The following is a 20,155-nucleotide window of genomic DNA, read 5'->3' on the forward strand; positions in this document are numbered from 1 at the left end:
GTCTCAAATTCTCAGAACAAAAACAGAAAGTCTTAGGAAAGCTCAGGAGTGACTGAAATTATTAAATCATGTAAATAAATAAAAGCAATTAATATAATAGGCAAAGCCATATGTACCTTCAATACTGAAACAAGAGCACAAAGCAAACTCTCCTGGGAGTTGACCTGTAATGTTTATTCAGTAAAGCTTTCAAGAACAAGGAGCTTATCCCTGGAATTCCTGACAAATTCCCTCTCAAGTACTATTACTCATTGAAAACTCCTACCACACTTGTAACCACAAAGAGAATCCTTTCAAGTGCTTTCAAGTTCTACACGCACAGAAGACACACCACGGTCTTAAAGGTCCCTTCCAACCCAAACCATTCCCTGACTCTCTGTTTTATCCTGGATATTGGCTACTCTGATGCAACAGGCAGCAAAGGAGTGCTCTGCAAGACAAGTGTGGGTATCCAGCCATCACCTGGCTCCAGGAAACCAAACAGAACAACTCCTAAGAAACCTCCCAGTATTTTAGTTATCTTTTTGAAGGATGGTTATGTTTTTCTCCCTCTCCAGATCCTTGGGATACTGGCAGTTTGCCACTTGCTGGCCCTTTTCTCAGTGTTGATCCCATTCTCCACATCTGAAGGCTGCAGCATTAAGTGAATATTTTCCTTGGATGGCAGTGAGTATTATTTTCCAAGTTCTTTCAATGTTTTGCCATTGTCAATCAGTGTTTTTCCTGCAAGCATCCCCATACAGACATTGATTTGGAACATGTGCCTCCTTCCTGAATTATCTCCTTCCCCAAATCCACTGCAGTCTGTTTCTTCTAAAGGAGTCCTTTTGGGTATCACATCACAGTTTGCCTGGTTAAAATTACAATTTAAGGCATGACTAAGATCCAATCACAACATGGAAAGCAACATCTCTCTGTGAGATATTTTGAATACATATAGTCTGCACTGGCAGTTGAAACAACAACAAACAGTTGCAAGGAATCCAAGAGATCCCACACACGTATGCCTGTCAGATACTATTTTTTTTTTTTTTTTTGCTGATTGATTAAATCTGAACATTAAGTTCTTTTCCCTCAGTGCTGTTATCAGCTCCTTTTTGGCAACAGGCACACGAATGGCAGATCTGTGTGTTCATAAGCAATTTAGTTGCAGGTCAGCCCAGTTGCATCAGATAAGAACAGTAAAATACTTACATTAATACAGCTTGGGGAAATATTCATTAGATAAATCTTGCATATAGATAAGAATAAACCAGAAGAACCTATCAAATCTTTTACTCAGGAACAAAACTTAGTGCTTTTTTCCTCAAAGACTTAACATTTTCTACAACAGAAGATCTTGATGAGTCCCTCTGATTCTCAACACCACTTGGTCTAACCTGAAGCTGGAAAAGCTGTAATTCAGAGTTCACAGCATTCCCACGGCAACATCACACTATAGTAAGTGTGTGTATATAAAAACATTAAAAAAACTCAACTAGTGACTAAGTTTTACACTTTAAACAAAGAATGGACCAAAGTTTCTAAATAAAGAACTTTGAAATGAAGCTGCAAAACTCTTTATCCAACTGTGCTGGGGAAGAAAACCAAACCATTCGAAACTCAAGTGGCACTGGATTCAAAGACCACCAGAAATCCACCACTGGCAGAGAGTTTAGCAGTTCATTAAAGCAAGTGCAGTTCTCCTCCTGAGTGCAGGTCTTATAACTCCAGACCAAATCCTAATTCAGAGAGCAAGTGCTGGAGTTCCCAAGCCAGAGGTCTGGGAAGCGCCTGCGTTCCGCACCGGTGCTCCGGTCAGAACAGTGACAGTTCAAAGCAGAGAAACAGCCTGGATTAAAATCAAATTTTTATCTGTTAAAGGCAGAAGGAAAAATGAAATTAAGCATGATGTAACAGGGCTCAACTGAAGTGGTTTGGATTCCTTCAGTTGTTAGCCATCAGCTGGAAATGACCACGGAGAAACTGCCTCCCCACGGAGTTCAAGCACCATCCCATTTTAAAGGCAGTTTTTCCACATGCCATTCCTGCAATACACAGCCCAGAGTATCAGCAAACAACTTCACTATTCCAGCAATAACTAACAGTTCTATAAAAAAAGTATTCTACAGAAATTTCAGCTTTTTCCTCAGAGAACAGATTTTATTCTTTAGTGAATGGATACTACTGACCTGTGATTTAACTCAAGTGTTCCTAAATGGATATGTAAACCCAAACCCAGTCATTTTTGGGTATCATTTAGTGTTGAGGGGCTACTTTAACAGTCTTCTGACTGGACAATCATTTGTAACTTGTTTTTCACTCAATTTTGACAGAACTTTTATTTCCAGAAAGTCTCCTGGCCCTTGCACTGCCTTGTGGTTTTGACATGTCAGTGATGAACTGCTGAGATAATGCAACAGTCAAAGTTAACTAAAGATAAAGTTATTAGAGTAGACACTGATTACATTTCATCTACTTAAAACCCAGAGATCACAAAGACAAGTTAAAACTCAAGACTGGAAAGAAAAATAAAAAAAGAACTTACTTGTTCTCCAAGTTTATCCAAGTTGTCCAAGAAATACTTTACAGATTCCCCCTAAAAACAAATCAAACAGTTATTTAAATAAGCGACGTATTTGATCCCAATAGTTTACATTCTGAAGTCCAGATAATTTACCAAAATCTACATTTAAGTGTTGTAAGCTTTAATCACTGTCATTTTTAAAAGCAGCTAAACTAAGAACACAACTGATGATTTATTCTTAGGCCAGTTAATATTTAAGCTTAAAAGTATAAGAAGGCACATTTATAATAGTTACATTCTTTCCAAGTTTAGACTTGATAAATAAATCCAAGTATTATCCACAGGGAGCATCAATGAAGCAGCCACACCTTCCTTATGAAAAGAAACATTCAATCCCTCTAAGGCTTTGCAGAGTGTGCACACACAGACATTCAGGTATGGGGATTAATCACTGGAGAAAGTTAATTTATAACTGCAGTACCACACGATCCATCCCCACAGGTACTTCCCCGGAGCACAGGGAATGACAACAGAGGATGAGAAACCACAACACATGAAGCCTTTTACTCAGGTTTCCCATCAGACACCAAGCTGGACCAGAATTCCTTCCTCTGGGAGGAAGGAGCAGAGCTCCAGGGTGCTGTACTGCATGGGATCACATCTGCTGTACAGGTATTCCAGGTTATTTTCTGGATCCAAGCCAGCACTGTCCTGGCAAATAGTAACTGCAGTTTGTAATCCCTCCACTAATGCGGAACTAAAGAGTTTTCCATGGTAAGCCTGAACTACAGTCAACCCTGCAGGTCTCCGTCAGGGTGCTGGGATTAGAGAGGAATTCTTGCATGGATACCGCTGCACCTGAATTCAACTGCAGCAGGTAATGTACTGAGGGAATTCCTTGCAGAGGAAAGCAGCACCTCTTTAGGATTCTCAGCATCCTCACAGAAGCACAAACTGCTTCCTTTTGAAAGCTCCTGATGACCAGCTGTAACTTATTTACTTTACAGTAAGTGCAGAAAAGAAACCACCTGTGTTTTCACTCTGCAGATGGAAGAGCAAGAATTCTGAGTGAGTTTGCTTGATGAGAAATTCAAGCAGCATCTGAAACCAGGGTGATACATCTAATCCAGACAAGTGAATTAGGACAGGAGTTACACCCTGATAACGACTTCCCCTCACTTCAATCTGAACTCTGAAAACTTATCTGGAATGAATATCAAACCTCACTATTAAATTGTGCCACCTAAGCATCTACCCTACCTAACTAGGGGAGGGTAAATAACAGGCCAAAAAGGGTTCTGGCAGACACATAAACAAGGGCTTTTTGCAAATTTTCCAGGTACTAAAATAAGTTACATAACACAAGTAGATACCACACCTTGAAGTGTGCAATTTGAACATCAACTCTTAATGAGGCAAGACTGGGGCTCTGGTTGAAACATGCCTTGTGCTCGACACACCTGCAGGGAAAGAGTCCAACACACCTCTACCACCTTCCCTTCCCTTCTGTTTGGCTCAGCTGTCCCAGTTTTCTCTGGGATGACAAACTGCAGCAATAACACTAACCAGTTTAGTGGCACTCAGCAACTACTGTTTGCCATGACAGCAGTATTGTACAACTACATCTTTTTCAGCACCCATTCTAGCCTCAATCCTGTAAGGAAAGTGTACAGGGAAGAACATTCCTATTTCACAGAAAATAAACAACCCTAATGCACAAATCCATCAAGCTTCCCAAGCAGGAGTAACAGGATCAGAATTCAGGCCTTCCAAGTGCTAAAACCACTGTCTGTGGATGAGTATTAAGGCAAAATAAAATTTAAGGTCAGATTTAATTTCTTTTTTAGGTGCCAGTAGGAGCTGGCAACCTGCCCTTCCCCACAGGGCTACATACAAATCAGCCAGATTCCAGACTCATTAAGTGGAGGTATTTATTCTAGAATACCTGGGCCTCAGAGGCTCTAAGTATTTGTGTGTGTGTAGGCAAACATGTATTTTCATCTCAGATAGCTCTTTTTTATACTACTTACAGCAATGTCTACTCCCTAAAGAACCATTAACTCCACAGCACTGGAATACATAAGTCACTACCCTTCCTTTAAGTCTCAGGGCTCACTGCTACTGCAACAGATTGAGCAGTTGGGACAGACAAACTACAGCCTGGAAAGATCAGAAAACACCCCCCAGAAGCAGCTTCCTAAAAGAGGGGATTTCCTGAAATCACAAATGCAAAATACAGGGGCCTGCAGCAACAGCAACGCTCCAGAGCCACGTGACACAGCAAAGTCACTGCCGGGAGGAATGGCAAGAAACCCGCTCTGCTTCCCGGGCTGTCACCGACCAGAGCCAACAGCAGACAAGTATCAGGGTGGCCATGCTGAAACTCAAGAGACTGAACTCTAAAATCAACCAGTTACAAGGATAACACAGCTAATACAGCAATGACATTCCAGCTTCCTGCCTGCACATCATCAGCTCAATCACTGGGCTCTCACCTCATGAAAATCTATTCGGACGACAAACCCAACACAACAAGCGCCATCGACATGACTCAACTCTGCATCCAAGGACAACAGCTGTTCAGTCATTGGATGTTACCAATTTGCACGGCATCCAGAACCTTGAACAGCTTCAAACTCCTCTGTTCTTCCACCCACCCTTCCACACCACAGCTACAAGGCAGGGCCCTGACTAGTGGGGATTTTCTGTCTGCCCTGGCCACGTTGGTAGCAGCAGGGTGAGCTCTGCTAACTACAGACACCGCTGAGCAGCAAACCACCTCGGTGAACAGATCCTTATCAGAATGCACTACCACAGAACCAAAGAGTTTTGACCCATTTAAACAAGCTTCAAAAAGGCAGCATCACAAAGCAGCCAAGCAAGACTTCCAATCCCTTTCCAAAGGCTGAACCTACGTATTTTGTGCAAAAATTAAGAGAAAACACTGAAAACCCCACAACACAATAACCAAGGAAAGTCTTAATACCACCAATTTTTTAAAATTGGTAAGAAAATGATCCAGTCACATCCCTGTAAAACAGATCCAAAGACTACTTGGTAGATACAGAACTACATTTCTCTCAGTAAATTCATGACAGTGAGTGTATTTAAATCTCCGTATTCAACAGACACTTGTCACACCTAAAATTTCCCCTTAGACAAACTGTAAACTCTCTGGTTTACCCAAGATGAGTAGAAAAAAGAGTCTGGGTTTCCCCCCTCTGCCCCACTAACTCCAGTGTGGCTCACCACGTCCAGCCCTGCCACGTGGCTGCCCCTCAGTCAACCTGTGGCTGTCACGCCACAAAGGAGCCACACCGAGGACAAAATCTGTACAGAACTGAGAAACTGCAGGATCTGCCCCCAAGGAAAAACTGCAGCTCTCCATCACATTCCTGTTGTCTTCACACCCACGTTCTGTGAGCACATAGGACGGAAATTTAAAGATTAGCTAAAAATATATAGTGATGTCCCCAGGACAGGAAGGACCTTGACCTGTTGGAGCGAGTCCAGAGGAGGCCACCAAGATGATCAGAGGGATGGAGCACCTCTGCTGTGAGGAAAGGCTGAGGGAATTGGGAATGTTCAGACTGGAAAAGAGAAGGTTTTGGGATGATCTAATTGTGGCCTTCCAGTACCTGAAGGAGCCAACATGAAAGATGGAGAGAACTATCTACAAAGAGCCTGGAGCGACAGGACAGGAGGGAATGGCTTCCTGCTGACAGAGTAGGTTTAGATTGGATATTAGGAAAAAATTCTTGCCTGTGAGGGTGGTGAGGCCCTGACAGGAAACTGTGGCTGCCCTATCCCTGAAAGCGTTTAAGGGCAGATTGGACAGGGCTTGGAGCAACCTGGTCTTGTCTTGTCAAAGTGTCCCTCAAAACCCTTCTGTGATTCCATGTGATAGTCTTTAACTAGTCACAGCTGAACTTCTTTTTTTAAATGCAGGTGGACCCTTTAAAGTAATTTTTACAGTTGAGCAGTTCTGAACTGCAAACTTCTGTGGCTTGGCTGAAGGTGAGCAGCGACCTGTGACACTGCAGACACCAACCATCCCACAGCACCTGACTCGTGCCCTGCCCTGCACCTAAAGCACAGCCCAAAGATGCCAATACAAGTGGCAAAACTAAACACAGGCTTGAGCACATGAATACTGATGTACTGCAATAAAGCAAACTTCTTGAACACCCCCCAGTACAACACAATGAACCACCTACACATCAGCTCCAAAGACCTTCCGGTGTTACATGAGAGTGCTTTGGCTGTTTTAAACATTATTGTATCACATTGGGATATCAGTCCCTCTGACTGCTCGTAGCAGATGCCCTTTTTTGTTCAGATGGAATATACACATCTCAGCTGCAGCCCTTCAGCCTCCTCCTGATTCAGAAATGCATGTAAACCACAGGAAGTTGACTGTTAAATAGCTTTATTCATAACTGTCAAGTATTCCATTTTCAGAAAGGTTTGAGTCAAACCAGCCTCTGTGCCTCCCGGAGCCTTGTGATCCTCACTGAGAGAGCCAAGGCAGTTCATCATGAATGTGATTTACAAGAAAGCACACCTAAATCATGCTCCTATCAAGGTGATGTTACCACAACAGCTTCCCTTACAACGCTGCAACTACTGTAACTACTTGCCAGTGCCTGTACAAGGAAATATCTCCAGTTTTACAACTCACTCTCTCTCCAAAGACATGGTTACAGCACAGCTGGTGATTTACCTGCTAGTAAAACCAGAGCAGGTATCTTTTATAGCTGATACATGGCACAAAGATCACTGTCTAGTCAGTGCGTCAAGCGAAGTAACCACAGAAATATTTTTTGGGGAGGGGCAAAAAAAAAAAAAAAGACTACATGAAATACACACCAGATGAACACATCTTTTAAACCCAGGAAGTGGCACCAATTTATTTGGTTTCCATGAAAACAATGTCAGCAATCTAAATACGATTTGCTGAAACCTTAGCACAGCCAAATGGCTTTTTAGCTCTTCGAGGGGAACAGGGACACTGCATTTTTTCCAAGAGCAATCGTTTAAAAAAGAAAGAGGAAAAAAAGCACCAAATAAAGATTAAGTCATCACAAGGTTTAAAGAAAGAAACACAATTTATCAAGCCATCTACGTCTGGCTGCAAGTTCAGTGGAACATACTGAACTGACAAGGCTTATTAAGTGTCTGAGATAATAAATCAGGTATTTTAAGAAAACAGGAGATATAACTTAGTAACTCTAGATTAGAGTTGTAAGAGCTACCAAACATTTTCTCTTCCTGACCTTACTTGAATTTCTTAGAGAAGAGAAAAAAATATTTCCTATTTTATTTAATTAAAAAACCATATAAACACAAACAAACAAAAACAACACACGAGAAAAGCTTTTTTACAAGCCTAGTTTAGAGTAAGAACAGGCACCTACAATGTTTTCAGGCTGGTGTGTACATGCCTGAATTTGACACACAAACCAAACCCGTCCATAACATGGGAAAAGCAGCTTGAAGGAAGATGATGGAGGAATAACCAGAGCCTGGAAATTCTGCACCTTGCAGCACCCTAAAAATGCTTAGAGCACACACTCTGTTATGGACAGGTTTTTTCTGATAGAGGCTTAATCCAGAAAAATCCATAGCTGAGGATTTTGGCAAAGAAACTCCAACAACCTTTATGTTCTTGCCACCCCACCCCAAGCTGATTCAAAAGCAGACTGACTGCAGATCAATAGTGCTGCCTCTGAAGCTGCACCAGATGTCTTCTGAAATGTCAGTAATAAACAGAGCTAAGGAGTGGAGAAACATTTTAGTCAAATCAATGCAGATTTCCAGTGTGAGAGATACTAGAGAGCACAACCTCCTCCACCCAGACAGGGGATGTCTGTAACGTTACACAAAAGAGGGAGATGATCCAGATGATATATTTATGCCATGAATGCATATCCTAATTATATTAATGAGCTCAAATCCACAATTGTCTTGATTGTTAGACCAGCAGAAGTTTAACCAAGTCTCATGTTGAGACATTGGACTGGTTGGGTTTCTTCTACTGGTCTCAGACTTGGAGATAAATAAAATAATCTTGGTTCCTTCACAGTTTTCAGGTTTCTATAAATTAATTTCTTACCAGTCCCTCCTCCCAGTGCTTTCTAATGAGGATTCCTCTTTCAAACATACCCCACTCAACAGACTAGGACAAAACTCCACCATCATACTTATACCTTGTTTACTCAAGGAACTAAATTTTAAAAATATATTTTTCCTATTTTATAGCAGGAATCCAGCAATTTGTTTGGAATCTCCTATGATGAGGAGAAACAATTTGTTTCTGAATTGCCATTCTGTGCTTCAACACTTGATATAACACTCTCTCTTCAAGCAGCATATTAGCAGTGTTCTGGGAGTTTACAATAAGCATATACATTAACTAATTTTTAATAAGGTGCTGAAGGTATTAGGGGAAAGTGTAGAGGTATGCAACAGTATATTTACTTACCAAACTGCAAATCTGGATCAAAATATTTGAGTGTGCTAACACAAAACACATTTCCTGGCGAGATGTTTCCTTTCTCTAAGTGTTAATTATGGCCAAAGTTATGTTAAACCCAGGACAAACTGGCACTCCCACCAAAGCAGAGCAGTCCCCATTTATTCCCACATGAGCATTACTGTGGCCATGTGCAGAGCAGCCAACTGCTCCATGTGAAACTAATCCCAAACTCCCCGAAAAGGAAGGGCAAACTGCTGGGAAATGGCATTGCTGCCTGTGGAAGCATGAATGGCCCAGCCCTAGAAGGGCTGGAGCACAGACAGTGTGTGTCAAGACCACACATCTCAGATCTCCCAGCTCCTTTCTCTCCAGCTCAACCACCTGAATAGTCGCTTAAACCTGATCTGCCCATTTCAAAGATAAAGTTCAGTGCCCTGGAATTAATTCCTCTTTCTTTGCAAGACTGGAGAGTTCAGACACTTGCTGATCCAGGAGCACAAAATAATGCTGCTCTCCACCAAAACACATCACAAATGCGTCACAGCTCGTCCCACCTCCGAGAGCACAAACCTATTTCCTCTTTGCAGCCCTCGAGCTGCGGCTCGAGCCGGGTTTGACTCTTTTCAAAGCCATCAGAACTGCGTCACGCCGGGTAGAAGTGAAACCTGCCTTGTGTTCGGTCACACAAACTGAGTATCTGCCCTAAAAGAAGGAAAAGGTCCAAGTCCTGACTCACAGAAGCAATCTTTTGTAAAACCCTGTGGCAGCAGAGCTGGGCCACAGTGGGTGGAAGGTGCTCATTTCCAAAAGCACCGAAGGGAGGAGTCACACCAAGTTTATTTCGTGGCTGACATTTTTATCTTGCATAACAGTATTAAAAAAGAAAGGTGAAGGGGTTTAAGAAGGGGTTTAACCCAATAATATCCCTTTAATCTATTATCCCCTATTTACCGTGTAATCCAATTAATCCATAATTCTCAAAATGTGGATAACAAATGGATGAAGACAGAGCACGCCAACCTGGGCTCCTGTGCTCCGACTCCCCGGCAGCACCTGCCACATCCTGGGAGCTGGGAGTGACAGAGGGGACGTCACCAAGTCAGCCTGGAACTAAATAATCCCAACATGCCTCTGGCATCAGCTGCTGCTCCTTCTTGCACCCAGTTCAGCTCTGCTCTCCCTTCCAAGTGCCCCTCACTCAGCTCCCCTTGGATTTCCTCCCATCAGAACAGCATTTCCACAGTTTCATATGCAACATGCCATCCTAATTAAACTAATTAAAACTCTAAAAAGAATTCTGATCTGCATAGTAGTGTACCACAGAGGAAACTGTTCCAGTTTTCAATTACTTTCCTAAGAGGGAAGAAATTCAGTTTCCATTTTCCTTAGCTAGGTACAAATCCCCCTCTCCTAAAGGAATTTAATTGACAGATTCTTAACAAGACTTGCTTCAAAATATGCAAATTCACTACAGCTCTTAGATACGAAACAGCATTCCATTAAAGTCTACAAAACTACAATTTCTTCCATGCCAGACACTCTGTTACCATATTGCTAATTCTGAAAGACTTCTTGGAAACCAGGATGTGCCATATTCCAGAAACAGATGAAAAATTTAAGAAGCTGCTGAGACTCTTTCCAACAATTAAAAGCCCTAGAGATGCACAGCATTTTATCCTGGAGTAAAGAAATTCTTTACTGTGAGGATGCTGAGGCACTGGAACAGTGGAAGTGTTCAAGGCCAGGTTGGATGGGACCTGGAGCAATCTGGACTAGTGGAAGGTGTCCCGCCCCAAGGTAAGGGATTGGAACAAGATAATCTTTAAGGTCCCTTCCAATCCAAATCATTGTAGGATTCTCTGCTATTCCTTGGGATCAACAATGCTTCCAGATAGGAAGCAAATTCAAGGCTGCTGCAGCCTCTTCTGGAGATCAGAGCCAGGATAAGGAACACAATAACTGGCACATGGGACACGCCACAGCACCAGAGCATCTAACCAAGAGGCTGCTGTTTGCCAGAACTTCAACAGAAATTAACCCATGAAAGCAAATTAGGATATGCTGTCCACAAGGAGCAGGTGCACTCTGTTTCTCCAAAGATCTTTTTATTCTCTCCCTAAGTATTTACAATCCAAACTCCTCTACCAGAAAGTTTACTTTAGGAAAGACACTGATACTGCAAAAGATTTTCCAATTTCATTGATGAAACCCATCTTCCAAGTCACAGAACACACAGTCCCAGAAATCCTATGAAAACACGCACCGACCAAGGCGAAACAGCCACCTCCCAGTTACTATTTACACTCTGGGAAGCATCTATATAAACCTCGAGATGTTTTGCACACAAAACAGACTGGAACCAGACTGTAAACATTTGCTCTTCTTTCAGAGCACTGACCCACTGGCTCCATGACTTCATGTGTTTGCAACTCAAACTGCATTTAATCTAACGCTGGAGCACTGGTGAGTCTGCAAATCTGCCATCCATCACTGAGAGCTTTACTTGCTTCCAAGTTGTACAAGGCCGGCAAAGGCTCCCAAAAACATGACAAACATTTGGCATGTGGAAGCGTATCAGCACTAAAACTGGCCATACTGAACTTTAGGATGCTTGAAAAGTCCATTATTGCATAAACTCTGCACTAAATCACAGCATTCAAAAGCAGAACCCTGAACTGGATCCCAGTGCATTTCTCTAGGATTCAAAGTACATTTGGTTCCTATTTCAGCCTCATGAGAAATCCAGATGACCAAATGCTTTTTAGTTCCTTCCTCTGCCTCAATTAGCAGAATCCATTTCAATTAAGTTCTGGTATTTCTGTTGGCAAATGGTGATGTGCTAATAAACCAGCTCTGGTTACAAGACATCTGACAAAACTCAGTGGTAACTTATTGGGTCTTGTGAAAGATCTACCTGTACCATTAGCTGAATGCTGGCATCATTAAAAACTACTAAAAGCTGTCTAAAGAGCTCAAAGTAACAGTAAAGTACATAAGAATTCCTGAACAGCAACAACATCCAAGAGGCTGCAAACATGTCCTGTCACAGAATTTTGTACTATAAATTAACTAAAACTAGAAAGAGTAGAGATTACTTATTAGAGCAACTACATAAGTGTTTGCTAATGAAGTCAAAGGTCCTGATACCACCCACATGTAAAATTTTAGTAATCAGCCTGCACCGAGTTTTTTTAAGCACAGTTTTGTGTAGATATTTTGCAACACAGATGGTGTCAGTGCACTGTGTTTCCACGCCTGGAAATTCTGCATCCTCTTTATTTGGTCACCAGTGGGTGATCAAATACCATCATGTGCCCAGAGAGAGAAGTGCTCCGGGCAGGCTGCCGAGATCCCATCCGTTTGTTTAACATTATTTCTCTACATCATTAAACAAAGGAAAAAGATACAGAAACTCATGTGTGATCACACATTCCTGTACCCCTCATCCAGAAAATCTGGGATCTTTTCAGTTCCTTGGTTAAGTCACTGAAGAGGAGTGTGATATTCCACTTCCTTTAACTGAGGAGGCTCTGAAGCACTGGGAAATTTAAGGCACGAATGACCACAATGGAGAGATGGGTGCAACACGGTACAGTGAATTGAGTGCTGGGAAAGGCAGCTCACTGCCTATTATAACCCAAAAATTTCCTTCTCTGTAATAGCTGAAGTTGTCAGTTATTGTGATGATAAAGGATTCAGGGTGTTTTCTCTATTTAAAATTTCTCAGCTTTCCAGTTGTATTACCTGATGTTTCTTGTTAACACAAGTGGAGAAGATACTGCAAGTAATTAGGACTCTTTTAGCTGGTGCTGAAGCCTTAAACATTTTCTTGATCACCATTTAAATTCAACCCATCAGGCTACTTTGGGGTAAAACATAAGGATGAGTCTCCAGGATTATTCACATTTTTATTTGGATTAAATACCTTTATAGTTTGAGGCTGATGAGTTAACTAATAATGTGTTCCATGGCCCATTCATTCAGCTTAAGATATAAACAAAGTCTTCATATTCCAGAGCAATACAAGATACCACTCAGTATCAAGTGGCCTCCATCAGCCTGTTGTCCTGTAAAAGGGCAGGCTCTGCACCTCTGAAATTATTTGTGATAAATTCAGATATTACCAAGGAAAAAAGTGGCATCAGACACAATGCTGGAGTGGTAGAGTTACTCTATTGCTTTTCTTACATAGTCAGGTTGGCTGCACTCGGGTTTTCTCACATTTTCTTAAGCAACTTCCTCAGCTGCCACAAGCTGAAGTTTCCTGCCCCTTTGCTACTTCTGCGTGAGAGGCGCAGTGTGAACCCAGAGCATAAAAATAACATTTACCATTAACTGAAGTTTAGGACAATAAAGAGCCAAAACAGTCACCCAAAACAACCTGAGTGCAATACTTGCTCCGTGAGACCAGACTTAACCAGCCTCTCAGGCTGGAGTCTTACAGTAAACTCAAATTAGGGAACAGCAGCACAAACCAGCACTGCACCTGGCACAGCATCCTGAAGGATCCCATATTTACATATGAAAAAGATCACCCCATATTCTTTGCCCCAGGTGCAAAATACAGAGACAGAAGATCACAGATGCATTTGCACCACATGTTTTCCCAGCACAGAGATTTGCTGACAGCCACGAGTGCTGGGACTGTGCAGGGTTTGTGTTTGGGAAGTCATTCCTAAATGGACAGAGAACGGTGCAGCCATTGCTGTGTTGAAATTCCAAAGTCTGTAAGAGGCAGTTCCACAGGTACCAACATGTAGCACCTTGCAGGTGAGTAGCCAGCACGGAAATGAGCTCGGAATGAATGTTTGTACCGAGGTCTCATGTTACACTGTACACAGCAGGAACAGCAAAAGCTCCTCTAACACATTTGCACCCATTTAAAACCATCTGCTGGGAAGAGGTTCACACACTCAAGATGTGAACATTCATATTCAGAAGAGCATTTATATTTTATACCGATTTAATCAAAGCTCAGCTACAGAAATCCAATTTTTTTGCAAGAAGTAGGTCACCCTTTAGGCTTCTGCAATAAAATGTTTAGGAAAGTAAGGCACATGACTATCAACAGGACACAGCTTGTTGGAGACACAGTATGTACAAGAACACATCCCTCTGTTCCCACACTGCAATTCTTCATTTTAAAAGTAGTAGTTCTCCTTAAACAGATCATATAGTCCCCAAATGGTTTGGGGTCAAAGGGACCTTAAAGATTGTATCATTTTAACCCCTCTGCCACAGTCAGGGACACCTTCCAGTAGACCAGGTTGTTCAATATCTGAAATGAGTTTGAATTAGGAATCCCATCCTCAGAGATTGCACTGAAACCAGGCAGAAAAGGTACATAGGGCTCCAAAAGGTTGTGGCATTCCTGGTTGGAAAACAGCTCATCATGCTTCTGTCTGGCACGTGTGTGCTGGGATGACATGCCCACACCAAGACAGCTCCTACTGAGACCTCTCAATCACGAGCCACATCTGGCCTTAAAAAGAATAGTAACAAAAAATAAAAATATAAAGAAGAAAAATAGTAATATTCGAAAAAAAATACATGGCAAAGATGTTCTTCAGTAAAACCAGACCAGCATCAACTGGCAATACAAGACCAGTCCACTCTCCAAACACTTCAATATTTTGCTGCTAACAAGAAAGGTCAGCAGACAGGAAAGGAGGAGTGGTGGAAAGGGAAGAAGGCACTCCCAGAAAAAGCCTTTCTAGGCACAGGAACTCACAGAGGCTGAAACAGAAATTCTAATCCCAATTCGGAAAATGATAAAAAAAATGACACTTTGTGTTAAATTAGTATAAAAGTCCACCTGAAGATCATTTAGCTAAACTGAAATACTACAGTCAATTCCCACTACCAAAGCACTGGCACACACTGAAGGGGTTTTGCCACAAACCCTGAATAAGGACACTCAAGTCTCTATTGATGGACTCTAGAGTTAATCCCTACATGGAGTCTTATTAATACCAACTCAAAGCCAGCATTATCTGGTCACTGGGGCAGGAGGAACAGCAATTCCTCCAAGAACTCCAAGTCTTTTCTGAGGATTTAAATGACTCATTTTTAAGTATGAATTTGTAAAGCACTTTTCTTTCCACAGTTAAAGCAATGATCATTGATAAATCCTTTTCACATAAAGACCAAAAGATGGCAAGTAGCCCTTTCCAAGGGCTTTATGGAGTCATGCTCACTGTTCACGTGCCATCCTGTGATCTGATCTTTGGCAGAGCTATTGATTTAGAAAAGAGGGGAAAATATTTCAACACGTAAAAGCAGCAGCTTTTTGGGTTTCCACACACAAATTTAAGCAATACTCAACATAATTACAACACTGTATTTCAATAAAATAACTCTGAATTATGTGATTAAGTGCCCAAACAGTCAATGCACGTGTTTACAGAAAGGCTTCTGTAAGTCAATACCACACACATGGTGTAGACACATTAATGAATGGCAGGTAAGACAGTCTTTTTGCAGGCCCTGCACTTGGGACTTCAGAGAGATGCTGCACCCTGACCTCACAGCTGTTCCACAGGATGGGCATCCACCCTCCAAAAGGGGAAGATCTCAACATCTGGAAACCTAGTCTGGCTTCACACACAACTGACCTCTGCAGGATCCTGCTCTATAATCAAGCACATTTCAAGGATGTGCTTGCTGCTTGTGCACCTAAAAGAACATTTAACTCCAGTGTCCATTTGAGGACTCATTATTTCAGCAGAGCAAACTTACTGTTCTCATGCCCAGCAACACTCAGAGACAGAACCCAAAAAAGCCCAAGGAGAAAAAGATGAAATACAATACAACTCCCAGTAAACTGAACAACACTTGCCAAAAACACTAATCTGTAACAGCAGAACGCTACAGGGAAACTGCAGCAGAGCTGCCACTACAACTTCAAGCGGAACACGCCTTTTCCTGTCTTCTATAATCTGATCTAGCACTTGCAGACACGTCACAGAAGTAGCAGTGATCCAGAGGTAAGTGCATATCCTATAATCCTTACTGTACCACCTATGGATGATCTGTGCAGTTCTTTGCAAATATGGACAAAACAAAGGGTCACCCCTGCCCTCGCATAACAAAAGCACCAACAACATTCAATGTAATTTGCAAGTAGGGCAAAAAGTATCTGTCTGAAGATCAACAACTGCTGGTAGCAAACATCCAAACCCACCCAAAAGTTATCTTTAACAAGAACGAACCTAGAAAACATCCAAAGCTTATCGTGCATCTGAGCAACTCGGCTCTCATCCCACTTTTCCATTCTTATTGAATGAGGAGACTCCTGGAGACTACTTCAAAAGGCTTCTCTCTGAACAGCTCTCACAGCAAGTTCAAGAAATGACTGATGTCAGAGGTGCTGTACAAGGCTGCTCTTACTCACCAGTGCCTTCCTCGGTGTTACAAGATACAAAACACCAAACAATGCTCAGCTGCCACAGTGTCACACAAACCTCCCTGAGAACAGCAAACCCTCACAGCCACACACCCTGCAGCTCACCAGGATGAGCAGCAAAGCCGGGCAGTGCCCAGGTCAGTCAGTTTGCATGCTGCAGAATTAAGATAATGGGGATGTTTATCCAAGTTATTTCGGGAGATTTTGACCGGAAATCAAGTAGCGACGAGAAACGTGAAATGTTAATTAGGTGTCAGAAAGCGTTGGGCTGGTTCACATTAATTCTGTAACTCATCTGTGTCAGCCACCTGACGAGAGGCCGCAGGAGAAAGCAGCTCAGTAGATGAAGGAGAGAAAGCCTGGGATGAGCAGAATCTCCAGTGTAAGCTACAGAGCCAGGACAGCCTGTAGTTAACTGTGTTAGCAGAACAATCACCTGAATGACTTCAGTTTGTAATAAAATGTGTGGGATTATAACATTAACCACCTAGGAAGTACTGAAGTGGCACATATTGCACTAAGCTGTAATTAGCTCTTTCCAGTTTTAAAGCACTACACAAGCGTGACCTAATGAATTTTCATAAATACATGTTGCTAGTGGCCAGAAGGTCCCTATTTTTATACCAAGGAAAATAAATCATACTGACAATCCCATGACCACTTGAGTTAACAAAATGAGGAAGGACACTCCAGTGAACTAGGCATGGAAATGCTGATTTCTGATTCCATTAAAATACAACCAAGTTCTGTTTTTTCCCCTTTCATGCTGCTATAAAAAGACCACATTGTTTCTTCAGGCTCCCAGCATCATCTCTGGCATTGACAGTCAAAGATGGTAGGGAAAAACCAAAAAAGCAAGAACAGCTCAATGATCCCTCACAAATGTACACGTATCTTGAAGTTTTAACAATATACATGCAGAAACTTCAGTCCTAAACCTCCTTCCTCTGTACTTCCTATCTGCCCAAGCTACAAATGGTTTCAACACTACACACTCTTGCTTCCTTTCCTCCAGAATTTCTATGTAAATTTTGACATTTTTCACTCCATACCCATCACTGCTCCACTTTTCATTTGCTCACCTCTAGCTCTGCCCCAAAGTGCCCTATTGCCATGACAAACAACACCTCCCCAGCACTCCTGCCTGTGCTCTCTTAGCATGGAACATGTTTTTCAGTGCAGTGTCAAACTTGGATTGGTGAAAAAAGTTAAACTCATTTAACAATCTGCAAAAGAGCATATACAGTCCAGTAATATTCCTCCACCCTGTTTAGTCCCAGCACTTTACACTGCTTTTGTGGCACTTCTACTCATCTAATGGTTGCTGGTATCTCTCCCTCATTACATTTTTTGCCACAAGCAATTGAACTGGAAGCAGAACAGTATTTTCCCTTTATTCTCTACTCTACAGTGTTAACACTTTTCAGTCTCGAGCCTTTACTTCCAGAGTCAGCACTGGACACGACCGATCTGTCTGCGATCTGTCTGAGTCTCTCCCAACTTCCCCCTGCTCTATCTCCTGACTCGGACACGCCTGTCACTCCCTCCTTAACCATTTGTGTCCTTCTTCCCTCTTACAGCACAGACCTAAACTCTCCAAACACTCTCCTGCAAAGCCTGACAGCAGGTACAGCAAAACCCCACACTGCCTCCAGGAGCTTCCCACCCTCCTGCCACCCACATGGAGCTCTGGCAGAACTTAAGCTGAAGCTCACTGGGGTAAAACTGAGACTTCATGCTTGGCCAGCACAGATCACAGTGCCTGCACTCAACACAATGACATCATTCAGCTGCCTTTTTTTTATTTTTTTTTAATCATGTTTATAACTTGGCATAAATATGTCCGGCTGCGATTTTGAAAGGATTAAGGAAATAAGGCAATGTAAGTATAAATAAAGCAGTTACCTTGCTTTTAAAGATTATTAGGACACCACTCAACTATTAAGAGCACTTAAAAAATAGCCTTGAGTTCTGTCTAGAGCACAACACTACCCATACATACTTTTGCAGAGAATTGCATAAATTTAGGGATTCCCAGAAAAAAAACAGTACCTTTTTTTTTTCATAAGATTCAGAAGAACACATTCTTCACATCCCACTCAAAGTGAAACTCTGCACATGTTTCAGTTATGGAAAGAACCTACTTCTCAGAGACTCCAGGCGACAGAACAGTAACAGCTCCCTTTCCTTTGCTACACAGGCTCCAGTCACTAAACATGTTTAATCAAAGGCAAAACTGTTTTATTTAACAGATTTTACAACAGATCCCTCCAGCACAGCAATTACACCACTAGAATTCACATCTGCACCAGAACTGGATGTTGACTATAGCAGAGCAATTACCCTTTTATGATCCCTTCACAAGGAGCAAACGGTCTCATTAGAAACTTATTTACAGAGCTGAGCACTGTGCTGAGCAGGTGATAGGCCACCGGAGCACCTGCCCATACTGCAATCTCCAGAAGACATTCCATGATCAGGGCAATACATATTTACAGCATATTTACACAACCTCTTTAAGTCAAGAGTATGATTACACAACCATTCATAACAGCTCAACAGGAGACATCATGAGCTATTGTTCAGATTCACACTAACACAAAGGTTATTTTTAAGACATAAAAACACAAAGCCACTTAGGTTTGAGAGAGATCTAGGAGAACAGATTTAATCTATTTTAAGGTTCTCAACCCCCACCCCCACAAAACCCTATGCACTGGCATACACAAGTCTATGAACCAAGAAACAACAAATTTAAGTTGAATTTTTCATTTCCTTTTGCAGCATTTGAATGGAAACGGAGCAAAAGGACTTCAGCTGTTATGGACAGTTAAAGCTCCAGCTCAAGAATGGTTTCTTTTTCCCTTCCAGCCCCACTACTGAACTGTGTACTCCACATCCCAACCCTGCTCTTAAATTGTATATTCCACCTTCAGCTGAGAACTTCAACGTAACAAAAATCTCATTACATGAGTATTAACACAGACATTCAAAATTAAACAGGAAGTATACAGAGGGAATGTTTGCTAGATTGCTCAAACTGGAATAGAGAAGGGAGTGGTTTTTAAATTCTTCTCATTAACCCATGCATATCTTTTCTTCAAAAAAATCACATTATTATTAAGCCTGCCTTTATTGCAAACCATTTTTTTTTTGGTTTGGTTTTTTAAGTCGATGCATTAGTTAACAAAGGGTGGTAATAAACACATGGTGAAAACACTGTGCAGGTACCAGCTTTGCTAGAGAACACAAAAGCCCTCAGTACCTCGGCTTTCCCACATATGAAATGAGGACAATTACGTCAGAATCTCTTTTTTATTATTATTAAAAGAAAGGGGGGGGAAGTAGCTAAATGCATCTGTGTGCAATACCACAGAGGAACAGCCAGCCACAGAGAAACGCTTCAGATCCACGAGGAGGCGGCTCGAGCGGCGTTTTAGGGAAAAAGCCACGCGGGAACAAGGATCACAGGGACTCAATTAAAGGCAGTGAGCCCCAAATCTTACCAGCTGGAACTCCCTGCGCCTGTCGTACGCGTGCTGGATGCCACTGTCTGCCCACAGGGCCCGGATGGCCGGCAGGTAGTCCAAGAAAACGTTGGTCTCCACCATGCCCTGCACCACGGTGACCGCGCGGGTGTCGAAAGCCATCACCTTGTCTCCATTGCTCTGGTTGGCAGGATCTCCCCAGGGGATATGGAGTTTCTCTCTGGCATCCACGAGGACTCTCACACCTTGAATGACAAGGAAGAGCACCGAGATTAGAG

At 42.2% G+C, this 20,155-nt stretch overlaps 1 protein-coding gene across 1 annotated transcript in view; it reads right to left on the reverse strand.

Moving 5' to 3' along the window:
* Positions 1-20,155, reverse strand: part of GNA13 (G protein subunit alpha 13) — a 29,433-nt gene that overhangs the window by 6,661 nt on the left and 2,617 nt on the right. Inside the window, exons 2-3 of the mRNA XM_017812099.1 lie at positions 19,896-20,122; positions 2,528-2,578 (exon numbers count right to left, since the gene is read on the reverse strand). Of these exons, the coding sequence (XP_017667588.1) occupies positions 2,528-2,578; positions 19,896-20,122 (278 nt within the window). The remainder of the gene's footprint in view (positions 1-2,527; positions 2,579-19,895; positions 20,123-20,155) is intronic.

This window comes from Lepidothrix coronata, unplaced genomic scaffold (assembly GCF_001604755.1).
Source record: "Lepidothrix coronata isolate B3197 unplaced genomic scaffold, Lepidothrix_coronata-1.0 Scaffold34, whole genome shotgun sequence".
Taxonomy (NCBI): Eukaryota; Metazoa; Chordata; class Aves; order Passeriformes; family Pipridae; genus Lepidothrix; species Lepidothrix coronata.